Source organism: Microcebus murinus, chromosome 13 (assembly GCF_040939455.1).
Source record: "Microcebus murinus isolate Inina chromosome 13, M.murinus_Inina_mat1.0, whole genome shotgun sequence".
Taxonomy (NCBI): Eukaryota; Metazoa; Chordata; class Mammalia; order Primates; family Cheirogaleidae; genus Microcebus; species Microcebus murinus.
Window position 1 is genome coordinate 68,447,971 of NC_134116.1, and position 23,286 is coordinate 68,471,256.

The 23,286-nt window shown below is 37.6% G+C and overlaps 1 protein-coding gene across 1 annotated transcript in view; it reads left to right on the forward strand.

Annotated features, from left to right (window-relative positions):
• Positions 1–23,286, forward strand: part of TRPC4 (transient receptor potential cation channel subfamily C member 4) — a 133,665-nt gene that overhangs the window by 96,703 nt on the left and 13,676 nt on the right. Inside the window, exons 5-7 of the mRNA XM_012748112.2 lie at positions 9,558–9,871; positions 17,261–17,456; positions 21,041–21,235. Of these exons, the coding sequence (XP_012603566.1) occupies positions 9,558–9,871; positions 17,261–17,456; positions 21,041–21,235 (705 nt within the window). The remainder of the gene's footprint in view (positions 1–9,557; positions 9,872–17,260; positions 17,457–21,040; positions 21,236–23,286) is intronic.

Genomic DNA, 23,286 nt, shown 5'->3' on the forward strand with positions numbered 1-23,286 from the left:
TGCATCCCTGGGATGAAGCCCACTTGGTCGTGGTGGATTATTTTTTTGATAAGTGTCTGGATTCGGTTAGCTAAGATTTTGTTGACAATTTTTGCATCTATATTCATTAGGGATATTGGTCTGTAGTTTTCTTTTTTTGTTGCATCCTTTCCTGGTTTTGGTATCAGAGTAATATTCGCTTCATAAAAGGTGTCGGGGAGGTTTCCGTTCTTCTCAATGTTGTGGAATAGTTTCTGCAAGATAGGTACCAGTTCTTCTTTGTAAGTATGGTAAAATACAGGTGTGAAGCCATCTGGACCGGGACTTTTCTTTTTAGGGAGATTTTTAATTGCTGTTTCTATTTCAGCTGTTGAGATTGGTCTGTTCAGGGAATCTATTTCTTCCTGGTTGAGCCTAGGGAGGCTGTGTGTTTCTAGAAATTTGTCCATTTCCTCCACATTTTCCAGTTTGTGTGCATAAAGATTTTTGTAGTATTCATAAATTGTATCTTGTATCTCTTTGGGATCAGTTGTGATATCTCCTTTTTTATTCCTGATGGAGCTTATTAGAGATTTCTCTTTTCTGCTTTTCGTTAGCTTAGCCAGTGGTGTGTCAATTTTGTTTATTTTTTCAAAGAACCAACTTTTTGTTTTATTAATCTCCTGAATAGCTTTCCTGTTTTCAATTTCATTTAGTTCTGATTTGATCTTGTTGATTTCACTTCTTCTGCTGGGTTTGGGGTTGGTCTGTTCTTCTTTTTCCAGCTCTTTGAGTCGTTTCATTAGATTGTCTATTTGTGATCTTGTTGTCTTTTGGTTATAGGCATTTATGGAGATAAACTTTCCTCTCAGAACTGCTTTAGCTGTGTCCCAGAGGAGTTGATAACTTGTCTCTCCATTGTCATTTTCTTCATAGAACTTTTTTATTTCCGTCTTGATTTCTTCATTTACGAAGTAATCATTTAGTAGGAGGTTGTTTAATTTCCACGTTTTTGTGTAGAAATGTGAGTTTCTGTTAGGGTTGATTTCTAGTTTTATTCCACTGTGATCTGAGAAGGTACATGGTATGATTTCTATTTTTTTAAATTTCTTGAGATTTTCTCTGTGTCCTAGGATATGGTCAATCTTAGAGAATGTCCCGTGAGCTGATGAGAAGAACGTATATTCAGTGGATTTTGGGTAGAATGTTCTGTAGATGTCTGTCAGACCCAATTGTTCTAGAGTTTTGTTTAAGTCCATTATTTCTTTATTAATTTTCTGTTTGGAGGATCTGTCTCGTGCCGTCAGTGGGGTGTTGAAATCTCCGGCGATTATGGAGTTGCTATTAATCCATTTGCTTAGCTCCAGTAAGGTTTGCTTTATGAATCTGGGTGCACCTAAGTTGGGTGCATATATATTTAAAATTGTTATCTCTTCTTGTTGGACTGTGCCCTTCACCATTATATAATGACCCTCTTTGTCTTTTACTACTTTTGTTGGTTTAAAAACTAAATCATCTGAAATTAGAACTGCCACACCAGCCTTCTTTTGGCTTCTATTTGCTTGGAATATTGATCTCCACCCTTTTATTTTTAGTCTATATGCATCCTTGCAGGTTAGATGTGTTTCCTGAAGACAGCATATACTTGGCCTGTATTTTCTTATCCATTCAGCCAGCCTATGTCTCTTGAGTGGAGAGTTTAAGCCATTCACATTTATTGAGGGAACTGATAGGTAAGGTAGATTTCTGATCATTCTGTTGGGTTGGATGTTGTTGCTATGATTTCTGTCTTGAGCCATTGTAATATCTGGCCTTTAATATCTTTGGGTTTTGGTTGTTTTTATATTCGTGGGTTATTATTGTGATGTTCCGTGAATAAGGCTGTTTTAAGTACTTCTTGTAGGGCTGGTCTTGTTTTGGTGAATTCTCTGAGCCTTTGCTTGTCTGAGAATGTTTTTATTTCTCCTTCATATACAAAGCTTAGTTTTGCAGGGAATAATATTCTAGGCTGGGCATTGTTTTGTTTCAAAAGAGTGAGAATGGGGCCCCAGGCCCTCCTTGCTTGTAAAGTCTCATTAGAGAAGTCTGATGTTATTCGAATTGGCTTTCCCTTGTATGTTACTTGCTTCTTTTGTCTTACAGCTCTTAGAAGGGCCTCTTTAGTTGATACTTTGGTCAGTCTGATGACTGCATGTCGTGATGTCTTCCTGTTTGCGTTGAATCTCCCAGGGGTCCTCTGAGCTTCTTGAACTTGTATATCAAGATTTTGAGCAAGGCCTGGGAAATTTTCCTCTACTATATCTTCAAACAGCTTGTCCAACCCTTGAGTGTTGTCTTCTTCCCCTTCTTGTAACCCTATGACCCTCACATTAGGTTTCTTCACATAATCCCACAGCTCTTGTAGGCTTTGCTCTTTTCTCTTGTTTCTCTGCTCTATTTCTGTGACTGATTTATTTAATTGGAGGGTGTTATCTTCAAGCTCTGAGATTCTTTCTTCTGTTTCATCTACCCTGTTCTTGAGACTTTCCACTGTATTTTGTAGTTCCTTGAATTGATTCTTCATTTCCAGGAGTTCGGCTACACTTTTCTTCAATGTGTCTATTTCTTTTCTCATATCTTGGAGATTTTTTGTGGTTTCTTGGTGTTGGTTATTGAGTTGTTGTTGCAGCTGGGTGAGTGTTCTTATGTTCCACATACAAAATTCCTCTTCTGTCATATTGGTTGCCTGATTTTGGTCGGTGTCCGTTTCTAGGGGGCTGGTGCTCCTCTTTGGGGGTGTGTTTTCCGTTTGGTTCTTCATATTTCCTGAGTTCTTTCGCTGATTTCTTCCCATGTCGATCAGTTGTTGTTTCTTTCCTTAGGTTATTGTTTGGGTATTCACACACCTTCTTTAGTTTCTGAGGCGTTAGGTGGTGCCTATGGGTGAAATTGGACCACTCCCTGTATATTGAGTCAGTGGGTGCCGTGGAAAGGCTGTGCAAGATGCCGTCCCTGTCAGTAGGTGGCGTTTGCTTGGAGGAATAGGCTATGGTGTTGATTTTGAGTCCTGTTATCAGCTCTAGTTCTGGGCGGAGCTGGGTTGGGTAAGCCTGCCCTCAGGCCGTTAGCAGGGGTCAAAGTTCTGTTGTCTGCTTCCAGGGAGAGCTGTCAGGGCGGGGCTGGAATGATCCTGCTCAGCCAGAAAGTCTGGGTGTGGGGGTGGGGCTGTCTGAGACCCGCAGTCTGCAGCAGGCCTCGCTTCTTTCCACCCTCCCCAACTCCGCAGCTACTCCTGGGCCTCTGCCAGCAGGCCAGAGCACAAGCCACCAGGCCTCCCCGGACTGTGATGCCGGCAGGGAGATTCCCTGCACAGGAACGCCACCTGGTTTGGGCGCACGGCCTCCTCCTGGGAGGAGGGTTGCCCTCTAGGAAGCTGATCCGCCCCTGGAGGCACACAGACCTCAGTAGGCTGTTCACATATAACCCTTCTGTGCCCTGGGCAATGCTAGCCCTTGGTGCAGGGGATCTGGTCTGCAGGTCCGACCTCTGGGTCCCAGAGTTCAAACTGTATTCCCACCAGGGAGAGGATTTCCGGTCCTAATTCACCCACAGGGAGCCCAAGCTGGGTCTATGTCTCTCAGCCTCTGAGTCGGCACCGTTTTCCTGGGAACACGGTGCCAGCAGCACCTGGGAGGGCGGGCGGGGTCCCAAACGGGAAGGTCCTGTTCCCTGGAGGTGCCTCCGGCTGGTGGCTGTATTGTCTCTCTGGGCAGCCGCGGGTAGGGTCGGCGGAGGGGAGGAGGAGGCAATATGGCGCCTGCCGCGCGGCTCGGGTCCGTGCACACGGAGGTGCCCGGAGGAAGTTGGGAACCTGGTGCCACGTCTGCTACAGGCTCACCATTGGCAGGCGGCGGCAGTCTCTGGGCTGGTGTCCGCAGGTCTCCTCACCCGCTGGGGAGCCCACCAGCAGTCCCGAATGCAGGGGAGGGGAAACGGCAAATCCACCTACCCTTGCTGCTGGTCTCCGGGCTGCTCCGGTGGTCTCAGCCTCCAGTTCTCCTCCGCAGCCTCCTCCCGTGGAGTCTCCCGGGGTCTCAGGTACCCCTCCTTCCGGCCCTCGTCCGCTGTATGCTCGTCTTCTTGCTTCTTTCCTCTAGTTTCTGCTAGAATCTGTCTTTACTGCAGGGACCCTCTGTCTGGCGGTGTTATTCGTCCGCCATCTTGCTCCGCCCCCCGATGGCTTTGTTTTATAGCACCATTCTAAGTAGTTCTATCTATCTTCATTGATCCCGCCTATTATCTGCTAGAAAGGGGGCAAATATTGCAGTTTCCATTTTACAAACTATGTAACTGTGATCTACTCCCAATCTTATGGAATTTTCTAAGATATTCTTTAGTTTTATGGTAGGGAGCTGTAGAGATTTTAATCTTAGTTGTTTAATCTAGAATTATCTACTAAAGAAGAAAATCATATGCCTTCCTGGAATTAATACCTGGACTTTTTGGTCTTTCACTACTAATTATCTAATGAATTTGTAGAAATGGAAATATTTTCACCTTGTAAAACACACGTTAAAACCAATATATGTTTTCTGTTTAGTTTCATATCACAAGTATTTTCATTTTATATAAATTTAATTTTTACTCATTTTGATGATTACTTAACTTTCATAAGTTTGCATGCATCAGAGACTATAGAAGACATAAATATGAACTAGCATATATTTTCCTACATTCAAGAAACTTATGATCCAATATTGTAATTCAATTCATCTTTCTCTCTTAACACTTATGCTAAGGGCTTTATGACCTGGCTCCAACTTCCTCTCAGACTTATCTCAATATTCCTACACTCTGTGGGTTCCAGCTATGTCAAGCTACTCAAATTTCTAAAAATGATCCATTTTCTCTAACCACCATGCCTTTGAGTATGTCTATAATTCTTCTCCCTAGAGTGATTTTTGAGCTTCCATCATATATAAAGCACTTTACTAGATGTCCAGCACCTAAAAATATTCATACATTAGACCAAGCTCCCTGCATGAAAAACTGACAAGTAATCTGAAGGTATATTTTCTATCATGCAAATCTGCAAAAGGAGCAGTTCTCTTATAAAGGAATCTGAATAGATATAAAGGCTTGGGGCAAAACTAAACAATGGTAGGTATAGACTGAAAAATAAATACAGTACTTAAGAGAAAGAGGAAAACAGGAATTGGTGACCCTACAAGGGCTGGAAGTGTTTAAGATAGCTTTTGATTTCTCCCTCAAAGATTATTCTACAATGTGGAGCTACCAACTCTAGTCACCAGGATCCTAGTGTCCACTCATCTGCGGATCTGCAGAGTACTTCTCAAGGGAAGGACTAGTATTACTTGATAAATGTTTGTCTTCTTCACCACATTATAAACCCATAATGGTATGTTCCTTGATCACCACCGTGAACCCCGAAGATAGTGCCTAACACAGAGAAAGCACCTGACATATACTTGATGAATGAATAACATCTGAAGAGTCAAAATAATTAGAATTTAAATTAATCTTAGACAAATGTCTCAATGATCATGCAAAGGCATTTCAGTAAGAATGTGTGGCTAATTTGGGGAATTGCCAATACTGAAAGTTTGAGCCGGAGCATTAGGTACCTGACTGGGGACAAGTGGCAGGTAAATCTTTAAAGGAAGTCAGAACCCAGATTCCAGAGAGGCTTTGTGTGACCAAGGTTTTGTGTGCTAAGGCTTTGTGTGACCAGAGGCTTTGTGTGCTAAGAAATCAGCCGTTCATTCTCAAGGAAAATGCAGTCACTGAAGAATATTAAGCAATATGTAACATAGTCTGATTGGCTATGATCTTTAAAAGATCATTCTAGAAGAAATAGATGATAGAGGAGACAGGATTCAAGGCAGGAAGGCAATTAGGAAACTATCATAATTATATATATCTGAGACATAAAAAGGAGCTGCTTTTAGATAGTGCAGTTACTGAGGAAGAGAAGATAGCGATGTATATAGGATTCGGGTTTAGACGCTGGGATTTTGGAAGGTAAGATTCTAGGATGAACCTCAAATTCTGACTTGGGTGATCTGTTGCCATTCACTAAGATCAGAAGGCATATAGGAGAAGGAGTTTGGGGATGAAAAGATGATGAGTTCCATTTTTGGTTTGTGAATTTGATATGTCTGTGAGATATCCAAGTGGAAAAGTCAATCAGAAAGTAGAATGTAAAACAGGACTATATGGTGAGAAGTCTGGGCTAGAGATGTAGCGTTGTTGGCAACATCACCCAGGGAATGGGGGCAGAATGAGAAGAGATGAGGCTTGAAAAGCAAACTTAACATTTAAGGGGCAGGTGAGACAGAGAAACCTATAAAATATACTGGGAAGAGGCAGCACAAACATGCAAAGAAAAAAAAAAAAAGGATTGTAGATTTTGTAAATAGTTGTTAAATAATAAAGCTAAAGAAAATTTTAAAAATTCACATTAATATTTTAATTCCTGATAATAGGTGTGTAAAATATATTTGATGATTGAAGAATTACAGTTGTTCTCTATACATTCAAAAACCATGGTCTGTAAGAATTTTAAAAATTACTTTGTAGGCCGGGTACAGTGGCTCACGCCTGTAATCCTAGCACTCTGGGAGGCTGAGGCAGGAGGATTGCTTGACTCCAGGAGTTTGAGGTCAGCCTAAGCAAGAGCAAGGCCCGTCTCTACTAAAAAGAGAAAAGTTAGCTGGCATAGTGGTGCACACCTCTAGTCCCAGCTACTTGGAAGGCTGAGACAGAAGGGTCACTTGAGCCCAGAAGTTGGAGGTTACAGTAAGTTACAATGATGCCACTGCACTCTTCCTGGGGTGACAGAGCAAGACTATGTCTCAAAACAAAAAAAAAAAAAGTCACTTTGTAAAACTATGACTATATTGAAAAACCTAAGAAAATGTATATGAATAATAGAAGAAAAATTTTCAAAAGCAAAACTTAAAAGAATGAAATCTAAAGGTAATTACTCAATGTTTATATCTCTATTTATCCCTGACAAGAAATGAACATTTTGGGATCAGAGAACAGATAAATTATTTACTCATGTAGCAATCTTAGTATTGGTTCCCCACGCCCTGGTCCCCTAGGGTGGACGTGATGAAAGCCAGAATACAACGGTTTGTGCCACAGGAGAGAAACTCGGAAATTATGAACCCAGAATTTATATGGTGCAGCTGAGCCAGCTGCCCATCTTTCCCCTGGAGAAAAAATGAAAAAGACCTTAACTTTCTAAAGTAAATAAATTCTCTCTGGGGATGCAAAGGCCTCTAAGTTTATTATTCTGAGAATGTAAGCAGATGGCTCCAGGGGAAATGTTTCTAGTCTCTCAGGAGGTCTCTATCTTTAACTTACAAGGAGTGTTTGCCATGCATGCATCCTTTAATTCAGATGCCAGCGACTTTTGCTCAGCAGGCCTTGACCTTGCATAAAGTGGACATAGTCATGTAGCATTGTTTCCTGACACTTAGTAGAAGTGCTAGACTCTGAGGCCAACTTCGATAATTATATGGGGGCAGAATACATGAAATGGAAAACCTTCCTCTTATGATTTTTTGAATCCCAGCTGAGATCAGTCACTGTGTCCAGCATGCCCATGACAGAGCTGGACCTAGTCAGGGTGTGATAACGGATTGTACATCCAGCTGCCATGGAAGTGCAACCTTGAGCAAGGGACAGCATCTCCCTTAGATTTGAAAGACTCTTAAAAGCTCTGACAACATATAATCTCTATCTACTCCTAGCCTCACAAGCCCCAGACAGAATTAATCACTTCCTCTTCTCTATTCTCTCAGCACTTTGTGTTCATCTCTTAGAGCATTTTTATTATAATTAGTTGTGCCTGTCTGCTCACTGGAGTATGAATACTAGACAAAAGAAAAGATTTCTTGAGCACCCACAATATGTGCGGTATTGTGTTGAATGTTGCAAATTCAAAAAAACTGATTACGTTCTTAAGAATACTGCTTGGTTCGTTTTTTGTACATTTTGAAATATAGTCCTAAGCTATATTCGGTAAAAAAAAAAACAGAAACAGAATTAGCTGTCAACATAGAGGAAGTTGTTTTCCACTTAGCCGTGTGTGTCCTTTAAGAGAGAAATGAGGAAAGGAAGGATAATGTGATCTTGGTCTCTGAAGGAAAAGGAGGTGTCATATTTGGGGGAACTAAATTGAGAGAATTAGGTAGTGTTTGGTTTCCCAACGTTTCTTGTTATAATGAATAAGAAAAATATCTTAACGTTTTTTTTCCCCACATCTTCGATAATTAGCTATTTTATGCTGACGCTATGCGTGGGAATGTTCAAGAACATTTATCAAGATTTAAAAATAGAAAATAATTTTCTTCTAGTTGAAACATGATTGTTTTAAACTGTCAGTCAAGCAAGAGTGTGAGTGTTGAATAAGATCAGGAGCTTGTGATGCATTTTCTCCCCGGGGCAATTAAAACGTACTGTCTATTAGTTTCGAAGAAAATTAATGGATTAACATTTGTAAAGGTCTTTGGTGTAAAATGAACTATAAAAAGAAGGAAATTATTCTGAAAGGACTCATAGAACTTTCTTTTTTTCTCACATGATCATTAGGAAAAAGATCTTGTTGTCTAGACATATATTTAGTGATGAAAAAAATTCAATTCATTGTTCAGTTCTAATACAAATTTAATTATAGGTTTTCATATTGCAATATGTTAAAGTGCATATTTGACCCTTTTTAAAAAAGGACACAAATTTACCTGAATAGTACAAGGGATAAATTCCATTTTCCTCTTTCTAGTGTTCAATATCAGGGTAATTCAAAGCTCACATTTTAATTAATTAACTTACTTTTTAAATAATTGCTGACCAAAATTTGAAGTAGCAAATATTTTTTCTCCAATCACATATTTTGTTTAATTAAAGAATTTTCAGATAAATATTATATATTTTACAAATTAAATACAAACAAATTAGCAATTCAGTGACCATGAGGACAATTTCTAAATTAGGTTGTATTTACATTTAAGATATACCAGATAAAAAGCACTGATATTTATGTTCATGTTGGCCATTACTATTTCCATGGCAATAGACAACTATTTTCACTTATTCATATGTAATTTGTATGCTACATGTATTCCTCTAGAATTGGCAAGTGTGTCAAATAACTGAGGTCATTGATGATTTTGTTCAAACTTTAATAGTTTTTCTTTATAATGTAGTTTTCTTTGCTATCAAGATATTGTGATCTTTTCCCAATATAAAATCAGATGGGGTTTCCTTTGCCTAATAGTAACATTTTTCTTTTCCATTTTTTAAAGAGCATTAGAAAATTCAAGGACATGTAATCAACATGTCAACAAAAACTATGATTGACAAGGACAGAACTAGAAGGCCACTTTGAAACTAAAGCTCATAAATTATAAATAAATAAACTTTTATTTTTGTGTAGATTAATGTTGCTGCCACCATTACCGAAGACTTCATCTTCCTGACAATGGGTCATTGTGCTGCACGGACCTAAAAAAGCTCTCGGAGTCTGAACTTGACATAGTCGTATGCCTGGGATTGATTTACTTTCCCTTTGTTTCTCTGTTTCTCTCCAGTACAGTGCTCTTAATCCACGAGAATCCTGGGACATGTGGCATCCCACTCTGGTGGCAGAGGCTTTATTTGCAATTGCAAACATCTTCAGTTCCTTGCGTCTGATCTCACTGTTTACCGCAAATTCTCACCTGGGACCCCTGCAAATATCCCTGGGAAGAATGCTCCTGGACATTTTGAAGTTTCTATTCATATACTGCCTTGTGTTGCTGGCATTTGCAAATGGCCTAAATCAATTGTACTTCTATTATGAAGAAACAAAAGGATTAAGCTGCAAAGGCATACGATGTGAAAAGCAGAATAATGCATTTTCAACGTAAGTCGAATAGACATTTCTACCGGTAATGCTGTGCACAGTTTAGAGTGCACAGATCATGAACTGGAAAAAGCCATGACAAATGGTTGCAAAGAAAATGGGGGATTAAAATTGCGGTTCATGCAGAAAATAGAATTAGCATCATTTGGAATAGAAATGAATCTTTCTGACGTGAAAAAAATATCTGCCACACTTATTTTAAGTTTTAGTAAAATCATCTTTTCTTTTAAATGACCTCATTTAAAAAAAGCTATATAGACTGTTTTTAAAATGTGCAATAATAAAAGAAACTTATGTACTTATGACAGGACGTTAAAAGATGGAGCAAATGTAAAACCAACCATGTTAGAAAATCCAAGTACGTTTCAATGTTTCCTCATGTGTTTTCCAGGTACTAAAGTCTCTTCACGTGTCTTCTAGTTCCCTACACGAAATTTAAGCATTTTAAATAATTCACAATGGAAACCCAAGACTAACCTAGCCATTATGATTATGTGTGTAAAACTCTCTGTCCCTGTATCCACATGAGAAATAGGCAGCATCCTTTGTCAACCTCCAGTAATTCTCATAATCGGCTTTACTGACAGCCCAGGCCTGTAAGCACCGTGTTTGATGCTCACACAGTTCTCATAAAATATTCCTCTACATATCTGTGCCCATTTCCTTCCTACTCCAATAAAACATGATTAATTAGCACACAAATTAGGAAGCCAGGTGATTTTCCTCTACACAGCAACCACATATGAATACCCTATGGTTTTGTGGGTGATTTTAAAAGCCCAATCTCATTTTCAGGCCATCAAAGAATTGTGTTTAATATAAGAGAGGATAGTAATTTCTTGAGTGGAAAAAAAAATCAATAATCTCACATAAACTAAACCACGGATCACTAACATGCTTTGTTGGCTTAATTCCACATCTGTTTTATCTTTAATGCCAATATTTACAACTCCATTTTAATTAATCAACATCTGTTTGTTTGTATATAAAATTTTAATCTCAGCCGTAGAATCCTCAGTTCCTTTCAGAAATAGCTTTGATACAAACCACGGATCATAAATAAAACACAAAAGCATCCCAGCTTCCCTAGTCATTTCTTCCTTTATTCCCAGCTCTTTCTGGATTCTTCTGTTCCTAAGCAGCAGTTCTTCAGTCTGACCAGCTCCCTCAGCCCTGATGTCTTCCCACTGCCCTCTTCTGACCTTGGGCGGGAGGGATGCAATGAAACCCCTTGCAGGAGCATCCTCATAACTAGCGTGGCCTTGGATGACGTCTTAGTTTTGATATCTGAACTTATCTTCCCCCTGCCTCATTTGTGATCCCTGACTTGCTAACTTGGCCAGGGTAACTTGGACCCTGGGAGATTCACACTGGTCGGATCCCACCAAGCTCTCTCCCTTCATAAATGGGAATTCTGTCTGTAACAAACTTCCTGGATACTTTGTCTCCTGGATTTCTGTTAGAGAATACTTTTGCTCACTGCCTTTCACAGCTTTCTCGCTACTGTATATACTGCATCAAGATGCAAACTGCTTGCCAAGACCACCCCATCTGTGTCTGTTGCCATATCTTTCTGATCCCCTACTTTGTCTTCCAGGGGCAGAATTTCCCAATACCTAGAACTAACACCTGGAACTGTGTTATCCCCCCAGGTCCTCTCAGGGAAAAGCTCTGGTTCCTAGACTCAACCCTTCTGATCTACCTGTCAACAAGCAGTCAACAAGCTTATGCCTAGCACTGTCCTGATTTATGATTCCCTAAAATTCCTAGAAATCCTCTTGCTCCTATTATTGGTTTCTTAGTAAATAATTACATATTACAAACTAATTATAACATCAGAACAAGAAGATTGTGGCTACACAAGTCTGATGTGAAATATCTAATATAAATTGTATTCCAAAAGCAAATATTATATATTAGATTGTTTTTACTATGTATTACTTTAGTTTATCTATATATGTTTCCTCTATTATCATTAAAAGCAACAGATAATTGCATATCTCAAATATTAATAGCCTAAATCATTCAACCCAAATAAATCAGTTGTTCCACCTGAATTATTTTTTTCCAGATAATGGAATGTAAATCTGCACCCAACAAATTATTTTTGCCTAAGGATACTCAAAAACTAAAAAGTATATTAATAATATATTAGTATTATTAAGTAGAATGTATAAGGCACAAGTCCCCTGATCCTTGATGACCTGGTTTCAGCCTAATGGATATCAATTATTGCCAGAGGGTATGTAATGATGCTTTCAAGGCTCCTACTCAACATCTTATTTCTGTGATTTTGTTGGTTTTCAATTTTCTTCTTGTAATTCCATATCTTCCCTACATTTCGGACTTTTTTTACAGCCTACCATTTCAGACATATTATTCCATATGAAGGTTAAAAAATGTAATAATTCATGTAAGATACCTAACATAGTGCCTGTTGTCATAAAAAAAAATGTTATAAAAATGTCATAAAACAGTGTTATCTGCTCTTACTATTAGCATGACTGGTAGTGGCAGAGCATTATCTCTCACAGGGTTCCCTCCCTGTCACTCCTTCCACTCAGGGTACAAACATATGCTGAAACTTTGAACCCAATGTTTCTCTTTAGCTACCGCTCCTGTCTCTCTCTTTCCTTTTCATCCAAGCAACCTTAAAAAGAAGCCCGTACAAGATATCTTGTTTCCTCACCTCTCATTCATTCTTCATTCAAATGCAATCTGGCTTCTGCTTCCTTCATTCACTAAAACTACTCTAGTAAATATCACCTGGAGCCTCCTCTTAATACCTCCACCAGGAGATGTCTATCTGTTTACATCTTACTTAATGTGTTTGCCTCATTTGACCCTTTTTAACACTTCTATTTTTTGGAATCTTGTCCTCCTTTAACTTTTGTGTTACCTTTTTTTTTTTTTTTCACTTCACCTCTCATCTCTCTAACCTTTTCACTTTACTCTGAGAATTATATTTTAATTACTGCCTTTAAATAGTGATCTGCCTTAGCATACTAACCTCAGGCACTCTTAACAGTAGCCCTGTGAAAGCTCACAGGTGCCTATGGATTTGGCCCTGTGTGCCTAAGAGATGACTTCCATGTTCATATCACTAGCACAGATTTCCCCAGGGTGCATATACATCCAGCTGTCTATGGGATATCTCTCCATGTATGCCTCTTAAAGACTTAAATTCAATCAAAGAGACCTCATCAGGGTATCTCTCAAACCTTAGTCTTCCTCTTCTTCAGCTGCCATTTTAGTCAGAGCTACCACAATCCACCCAGATACTTAAAAACTTGTGTTTTACAGTACATCTTTCCTCTCCCCGATGCCTTCCACATGTAGTCACTCCATAACATCTATTCCTGTTCTCTTTATCTTGGCACGGTCTCCCCCTGCTCACTGCCCATACCTAAGTCCAAGTTCTCTTGCCCCTGGGCTCTGCCTTCCTTCATCTATCTTCCATCCTGCTTCCTGGGTGAGCTCTCCAAACCCAAATCGCAGGCTCCTGTTTAATTTATCGAATGGTTTCCCGTTCCTTAACAGATGCAGCCACATTCCGTATCTTGACATATGAGGTCCTTCAGTGATCTGCCCCTTGCCTCCTTTTTTAGTTCTAGTTTCATCCTTCTCAATTCCCCAACCACATTTTCCTGCTCGACATTTCCTAATGGGTTATAAATCTCCAAATATGTTGTTTTCTTCCTCATCCCAGAATGCCCTTGTTCAGCCCTCCTATTTGGTAAAATTTTGTTCTTTTTTCCAAATCCTACCTCAGATATACCTTTTCCAGGATGCCTTTTCTGGTCCCCTGACTGTGAACTCGCAGTGGTCACAGCCTGTGGCCCATGTCTCCTATGCAGCTCCATGCAGTTTCCCATGAGCAAATGGACACTTCTTCCTGCTCCTTTCCAGGCTATTTTGTTATTAACATGAGAAAAACTACATGTCACTAAAAGATACCAAATGTTTAGGCATTGAAATTGTTCTATGTACAATTTTTGAACTAAGAGTTCTTGGGAAGGAGCTCTGCTACAAGGGCACAGGATTTGTGACTGGTTATGCTTGTTGAGCAAAGCCCTTTTATGTTTGTTGGAGCTGTTGGAACTGGCCAATTAAAGTCACACTTTATTTGTTTCAGTATACATTTTTGCTTATACACTAAAGATCAAATATTCAGATGGGTTTTGTGTTAATTTATGCTTGCTCATCATTTTAGTCTCATGGGATTGAAGAAAATTTCAAGTTTGGAATATATTACCTTTTTTACTTGTTCAGTTTTTCTGGTCATAAGTATATAACCAGGGAAACAAGCCAATCATATAAAATAGCTATTGAGAAATATATGCAAAAGACAATAGACAAAACATGTTCAGGAAGACAGAACCTCAACCCATACAAACTGTCTTCAGCCCAGGTTTTGTGCTATCACTTAATAGCACATTAAGTGGCATTATCTTGGGAAGTTTTCAGTCCTCATCTCACCACAGAATAAGGAAAATATTAGTCACATAAAGGCATTCTGGTATGTGATGCAACTAATGATCCTTAAATCCACGGCAATACTGGTCTCAATAGATTTGGGAACCACTAATGATCAAAATATTTGTGGAAGCAATGGCTTTGAATGTTAATCTAGATTGATTTTTTAAAAACCCACCTAATAAAAGAACATCTCATTTAGAAATACCTAGATACCAGGATCTTAATGTATCTGAGATGTAAATATACTTTAGTTACATGGAACTATTCTGTAAATCTCACCACTGATTCATTCCACTGAAAGAAGAAAAATAAAAGAAAGAAAGAATAAATTCTATAGTTAATCACAAAATGTCATTTTGTTTTGAATTTTCCCCTTTTAAAATTTTAATTTTAAAATGCCAATGAATATTTTGCTGAAGGGTTTACTAATGTTCCCTGAAAATTAGTGGTACTTATTTAGACAGAAGCAAATAAGTACCATTCAACTATAACAACCCATTTATCCTGCATTACTGTTTTTATTTGAGCTGTTTTTATTTGAAAAAGTGACTGCTATGAGATTTATGTGGTAACATTCTAAATAATTTATTATATAACTCATGCAGTTTACCTCGTAACTTTCTCTAAACTGCTATTCGCGTCAGGAAAAACCAGCTGAATTACGTTTGTATATTCGCAGTGAGAATACACACTCTTTGGGAAGAAAGAATACAATTATTTCACATTAAATCCAAAGGATACTATCGTTAATTTTAGAAGTTGTCCTTAAAGTTACTAAAAATAAAGAATTCATGGCCATGGGCCAAATTTACTTTTTCCTGAGAAATTTTTCAAAGAATAACTTCTAGTGGTGTGGCCTTAGTCTAGGGTCAATGAACTAGATTAAACTCTCCCTCATATTGTTGGAATCTGACATCTGGGCTGCCCTTTAAGAAGACAGGACCACATCTCACACGATGCAAAAAGTGCTGTTTAAGACTCCCAGTCTGACCGAAGTTGGTCAGGTCGGTGCCCTTTCTGTTTTATAATAATAATCTGTCGTTTTGTCATTTAACAGCTCAAGGAGAGATAAAGAATTAAATTTTATATAAATATTCAATTAAAAATATGAAAGTGTTTACTTTTTTTAAAAAAAAAAGCAATAAATTTGAGAAAATAAGTCCTGAACTACAAGTAAGGCATTTTTAGTTAGACTTTCCTGTTTATATGGACCAGAAATGTATGGCTTATTTCAAGTAATGTGCATTTTGTTATAAGAATCATGCACAGAAATACAGCCATTTGATCCTCAGAGCAAAGGTTGATGTTAGCTGGGATAGAACCTAGAGCAAGCCCTAGCTTCAGGGAGATCAGGAGTCGATGCAGTGCGGGGCCATGGAATTTTGCTCTGTGTATCAGCATTAAAGTGATTCAGCTACTCCCTATATATCCTCAGAGTTTACTTCTTACCTGGCTTTTTCATCCTCCATTCTCTGCTTCTTAGTTGGTGCTGTCTCAAACCCTTAGCATCCCATAATTCCAACGACCCTGACTCCATGTCATAACCCTTGTCAAATCAGTGCCTTTGGGCAACTACCTCATTATCTTAATATTTCTAAGTTAAACTTTCCTAGAAAAAAAATCTGATCATTTTCACCTTACGCGATGCCGTAGGCCACACTGGCCTTACATGAATTGTCTTTCCTTGGGTCACTTGACCATGGTAGACCTAATTTATGGAGTCACCGGGCGAGGAACTCCAGAGACTTACGTAAGGATCGCCTCTCCATAAAAGGGTCTACAGGGAACAATGTCACTGGAGTTGGGCGGTGCCAGAAACTGTCATTGACTTGGTCCTGCAACATGATCCCAATCTAATGGCAATCTCCCTACAGTCTGAAATCCTACCTCCTTAGTCACCATGCCAGCTATGAGGTTTTTGTTTTATTTTTACAATATAAGTTAAACAGTCTTATTTTAATCATTTCTCAAGGAGTATAAAAGCTCTGTCATATTTTTATTACATTATATTAATGTATTATAATGATTCCACTGCAACAGTAAGTTATGGAAACTTTACTTTCAATAAAATCACCAGAGTTCACTCATTGGCTAGAATGAAAAAAGAAATCACATTTTATTGTCTAAGCATTCTGAGCCTCTTTGCCATGTTATAGGATGCACACCACACAATTTTAGTATAAATGTAGGAATCTGTCGTGATGACATTGTTTTTAATCCTCCTACAACCAAAGCAAAAGCAGGTAAGAGAACTGACATTTTTAAAGCCTAAGCTTTGTGATCTATCATATTAACTATCACTTAGTGCCCAAGACAGGGACAGACAAAATTTCTGTGAAAAGGACCAGATAGTAAATATTTTAGGCTTTGTGAAACATATATTCTCTGTTGCAACTACTTCCTTCTGCCATTGTAGCACAAAAGAAACCGTAAACAGTGTGCAAGAGAACGAGAATGATTTTCTTTTAATAAAATTTTATTTATGACTATTGAAATGTGGACTTTATATGATTTTCCTATGTCACAATATATTACTATTCTTTTGGGTTTTTTTTCCCCCAACCATATGAGAAATCAAGACCAATGATTCTTAGTTCAGTGGCTATACAAAAACAGGCTATGAGTCACATTTGTCTCACCCTGTGCTAGGAAAATCAGTGTAGCTTTAAAAGCTTTAAGGAAGTTTAAGTACACCATTTGTGCTAGTTTAATGAAAATGATTTTCTTTCATTCTTTTTATTAAGTTTAATTTTATAATTGCCCTAAAAGATTATTTTTATGTTGATATACATTTTTAACTTAATCATATATATATATATAAAATAGTACCAAGTTCTATTGTTATATCTTGTTGTATAATATAGCTATTCTATTAACATAGCAATTAATTTCATTTTATTTTTTTTCCAGGTTATTTGAGACACTCCAGTCTCTTTTTTGGTCAATATTTGGGCTCATCAATTTATATGTGACCAATGTCAAAGCACAGCATGAATTCACTGAGTTTGTTGGTGCCACCATGTTCGGGACATATAATGTCATCTCTCTGGTTGTTCTACTCAACATGTTAATAGCTATGATGAATAATTCTTACCAACTTATTGCTGTAAGTTTACTAACTTTATTTTAATTCAATATTCCCCCTAGAATCTGTTGTTCCTAGCTAATACTTTATTTTATTATCATAGGAAATAAGATCTTTAATTGGTTGTTGATGAGACAGATAAGAATTATGATGTAAATGGTTAAGTTAAAATCTCTGAGCAGTATTACACTATATGTGACTATATATTAGTCTAGTTTTGTCATGTTATACATAAGTAAAAAAAATAAAATAAATCCACTTTGCCAGGCAGTCATCAGCTACGGTAAGCAGTAGGTGAGTATGACTTACAAATAGGCAGCTAGCTTATCTCTGAGTAGTGCCCAGTGGGTTTGGCCTCCTGTCTGTCTGTTTACCCTACCATTCTAATATAAGTAAACTCATGCCTGCTGGGCAAGATGCAAAACCCAGAGGGGAATCAGGTAAATGGTAAAGCCACAGGATTTTCAGTTTCTTAAAGCTTAGATAAAGCAATATTGAAGTAATATTGAATTCTGTAGAAGAATATATAATGCAATTTATTTGAAACTCTGGAATCCAAACAACTTAGTTTAATGTATTTATTTATTCATTCAACAAATACTTATTGAGTACATACTCTGTTGCCAAGTACTTTTCTAGAAACTAAAAGTACAGCAGCAAACAAGAAAGACAAAGCCCTTTGCCCACTTGACTTTATATACTAAAGATATATGTCTATGAGAGGTAGCTATAGCAACAAAACAAGACGTATATAGGAATGAAATATATTTCTTATGTCTTTCATATTTACACCTGAGACAAGTAGGATTTGATAAGCGTAATTATAGGTTGCCCATTTTCTCCATAAATAACTACAATTATATTATATCTTTGAATCTATGGTTAAAACCTCTGATGTGTTATTACTGTTTTTTTGTTTTTTACATTTTTGTCAAGCAGCACTCTGAATTTTACTTAAACTGTGTTTATGGAGGCAAATTTTTCTTATAAGACACTTGTCACTGGTGAAAAACTGCCTAAAACATGAAAATAGATTGGTTTATTTATTGGCTCACAGACTAAAGTCCTCCTAATGCATAATAATTCTTCTTGATATACCTAGGTCCAAGGATTTAGAGGTGAATGTCTAGACTTATAGATACATAGAGCTTCATTTAAGCATCTTACAATCTGAAATATTTGTAGATAGTCTCTATAAATTTGTTTCAGAAGTTCTGTATACCTCCCATCAACACATTTCCAAAACATGGGTTCTATTTTCTAGAATAACAATGATAAAAATGAGAAAGATTCTAAATATAATATTAAGCTGTCCAAAATTTGGATTCTGTAAAACATTAAATAGCCCAATTTCATCAAAAAGAGAACATTTTTAAAAAATAGTTTCACATTTTCTTATTGCTTCTTTGTGGGGTATGTTTTTGTAGGTAATTTCTTTACAGAAATGAGAATCATCTTCAAATCTCTGTTTTTATCAAGACCAAACTCTAAGACTATTGAAAGCGGGGCAGACATTGAGAATCTTATAATAAAATAAATCACATTTATTATAATAAAAAAATCACATTTTTTTGTAATTGTAATTGTAGACAGCTGTACCTCCTAGCATTCTGTGCATGACACCTCCTTGGGTCATGAACATGCCAAGCATTTGACTTTCACCTGTCCCAGAATAGCAGAATCTTCTCCTCAGACTTTCTCTTTTTGTTCTATCCCCAACCCATAGGGTAAAATGTGAAAAGAGAGGAAAATTTAAAAATTGAAAGGAGGAAGCATTCATGTAGGTCATAACTAAAGGCTGCTTCCCATTCATTCATTTGTTCACTGATTAAATATGTATTGTGCACCTAGTGTATGCCAGGCATAGACTGATTTTAGTGATACAAAGAATAAAAAAGTTTCTACTCTCAAGAAAAAAGTAATATAGTAGGGACAAAAATAAATAAATTAATTACTATTGAGAAAAGAACTTCGAGTGTGTTATGAAAATGCAGGACCTTGACTTGGCTTGGAGATAAGAGATAGATGGAGACTGATGGGTGTTGGGCAGTCTTCCTGGGAGAGATAACAGTTAGACTAAGTTTCAAATGTTGACTAGGAGTTAGAAGGTGAATAGTGGAAGGTGGGTTTAGTCTTCCACAGTTCAGAAATTTTCATCTCCAGAATTCTAAGCACTATAGACTATAGCCCTTCTTAAAATCCCAAACCACGAACAAAGGAAATACCTGTTTAGTGATAGCAATGAAAGAACATAATTTGTGACTCCCTGAGAATCAGAAAATCGGAAGGAGCTATTCACAGGCCAACACTTTATCTAAGTGACTGCCTTTTTATTTCCTTGAGCTAAATCTACTGAGTCCCATTCTCCATGCCCGAAGCAAACAATATACAATTTTCTTTGCTAATGCAGCACAATCAGCCCAAACCTATAAGTTTGTTTAGAATAAAAAAAATGGAAGAGAGAATGAGGGAGAAAAAAAGGAGAGGAAAGAGTGAGGAAAGGGAAGAGAAACTGCAGCTTCTGTGTTCCCATTTATAGATCAATCCATACAATCAGACACTTGCTCAGCAATAATGAAGACCATGCATTTTCTAGGTATGGTGATTTTTGTTGAAAGCACAGTCTGTGCAGTATCTAGACTAAAACCTATATTGTACAGAGTAGAAATGTACCTATAACATACACATTCATCAGCACACAACAATTTAGGAATATTAAAATGAAGCATAGTCTAAGACTATTCTTCTACTCCAAAATCTGAGTTCTTGTTTATAATAGTAATGGGTTATAATGAACTATTCTGAATTCTAAAATGCATGTATGCCCAGTTTCCACCTCCTACTTCCCAGATTTTCTGCTTAACTCAGATTTATGGCTAATTTAAGAAGAGGCTGGCTGCCCTATATCTAATTTCCACTTTCCCCTAGGAGGTTAACAAAGTGGAGTGAGTAACAAATGCAGAGGGGGACAGCCTCAGCCTTGAGGACAACAACTAGCCATACTCATACCAGTGACATTTGGCCAAGGTTATGTCAAAGTCCAACGCTGTGTCAGAGGCCCTATCCTACATTTGTTAGAGGAATTTCTCTCTGAGTTTATGTCTGTTGCCTGAATGTGGCCAAGAATTATTCAGATGGAAACATATTCAATAAGACTTTTCCTAGCAACACTGAAGGATAAGCCGTGAGCATCTGTGAAGGTGGCATTCACCTAAGCAGGGGTGCAAGGCCTTGGGTAAGATGTAAAGTCTTATTTCTGGCCAGAATCTAATGAAACTGAGCTAATGTGAACCCGCAGTGCAGATGCAGATTCATCCTCACATCATAGCTAATCCCTGCAGTCTCTATGACATGGAATTATTTGAGGTGTCTGTTTCACTGCAGAAGGCAGGATGAGAAGTGACATGGGATCTGTGACTCTATACCGGGGTGAGCCATTGTCTGAAGTGTTTAGATGACTATCTCCTGGAGTCAGTGTTGTTCTTCTAAGCGATTTAATTAATGTTCCTAGAGCCACTCAAAGTCAGGCTATGGGCTCTCCATGAGGTTTATTTCACCTTATTAATTAGGAAACCTGTCAGCAGTTGTCATGTTCTCCTGTTCAGGACCATGCAGATATAGAATGGAAATTTGCTCGAACAAAGCTTTGGATGAGTTATTTTGAAGAAGGAGGGACTCTGCCTACTCCCTTCAATGTCATCCCAAGCCCCAAGTCACTCTGGTACCTGATCAAATGGATATGGACACACTTGTGCAAGAAAAAGATGAGAAGAAAGCCAGAAAGTTTTGGAACAATAGGGGTAAGAACACAGCATGTTAGTATTACTTTTTTTAAATTGTGTGTTTTAAAATATTTGTGTTCCTTCTTGAACATGTTCAGGTCTTTAGCCTTTTTGTTCTTACTGCTTACATGTCGTGAACACTTACAGCACATCCACCGTGACTCAGGCACTCTCTGAGCAACTGTGACTTTTTCACAAGCCCATTTCCTGCATCTAGGGCAGCCACTGCTATTTTAACAGGAGCCACAGTATTCCTTCACACGGGCCTTCCCAGACCTGTTCATCGAGGCTTGGGGAACTAGTACCTTGTCTCTTAGTACCTGGATTTCTAGCTCTTTTCAGAATTCTAACAGCAGATTATTTGTGCTATTACTTACTCAATGTCTGTTTGTCCATAAGCTCCATGACAGGAGGGCATCTGCTCTGGTCACTGCATAGTGCTCGTGCCTAAGATGGGCCCCTGCACAGAACATTTTATGTTTGAGTAAAAGTTCTCAATTAAATGACTGAATGAATATCGTAACTTAAATATGCTGTGCCAAATGCCAGCTGTGATCTCAGAATGTGTTTAGTTATTCAACATGTTGCTTCCACTCCCTAACATATTAGATGCCAAGAATGTAGGTATCTAAAAATAATATACAGGAATGCTCAGAACCATGCTCCTGGTAAACTGGAGGATTATATATCCTTTGGAAACTTCTTTCGTACTGGAAATCAAGAGTTTAAGCAATTCCAATAAAAATTACATGGACTTAGGCTTTTGTTCTAGCCAAACCACTGATGTGTGATAAATCATTCTCCATTGCTTTCTCACTTTGTTTTCTAATTTTCAAAGTTCTCATAGTGATGTTTTGGAAATTAATATGCTAACATTCGTTAGGCACTTTGACCTTCTCAGAGAAATTGCTTTGCAAGTATTTAAAATTGCCTTCACAATAGAATTACCAAGTAATTATTGGATATTTAATCGAAAAATGTTCATTCATTTTTAATTTTATTTAACATAGTTTATGATGACTGCTACTTATGCCCTAAGTGATCCTTCTCAGTTTTGAACTTCATGGCGCAGCAGGCATTGTAATCAGCCCCAAAGGGAGCTTTCTCCTACTGAAAGTGGAATTGATTTTCCTCTCATCTCAGTTACAATTCTAATTTCAAAGAGAAATTGATAGGCAAGTGAGTATTGCAAACAGAGAGGTGCTTAAGAGAGGAAGTTATATTCTTTCCTCTAAACTATTACTCACCAACTTGGGGGACTACAGTTTGGAAATGTATCTGAAACCAAAGTCAGTTTATGATGAAACCTTATCCTGTAAACTCTCATACTAATTTATGGACTTTATTACTGACCTTAGAAAGGACTGAAATCATTTTACTGCAAATGTTTGATTTGTCTGTTAAAAGATACTAAATTCAAATTACTGATAAAAGAGGTTGTAGAATAAGTGTAATGACTTAGGTTTAATAAGCAATTATTGCATGTATTCTCCCTGCCAATAACCTAGTTGGAAACTGGGAAGTGAAAGGAAGTGCCACTCTATGGTTTCCATCCTTGAGGCCATCAACTTTAATGTGGGAGACACAGAAGTGAGAACATATTACTATAATACATGTCATATAACATATTTAACATCATAGTAATATGCAAGATGTTATGAGAACAATGTGAGAAATAATTAAGGTTTTCCTTGAGGAAACAGTAAAAGGCTTCGGGGAAGCCAAACTCTTGCTTCCTTCCTTCCAGATCAAAATATACTTGTCCTTTGTCCCATCTTATTCTTAAATTTATTATAATTTTTTATTTGATTCCTGATAAGATATTAATGATTAATATTGTCTTAATATACTACTTCTCATAACAGCATTTTGATTTTTAAAAAGCTTTCTGGGCCAAAAAAAAAATGCCCACTCACCAATATAAATTTGCCTTTCATATTTTCATTTTAGGCAATAGCTCAGGGAATCTTGTTTTTTAAGATGCTAGGAGATATGTAAACAAGATATAAGGCCCTACTCTGATATTTTAAGAGATCCATTTGTACTGTCAACAAAAACAATAGAGAATC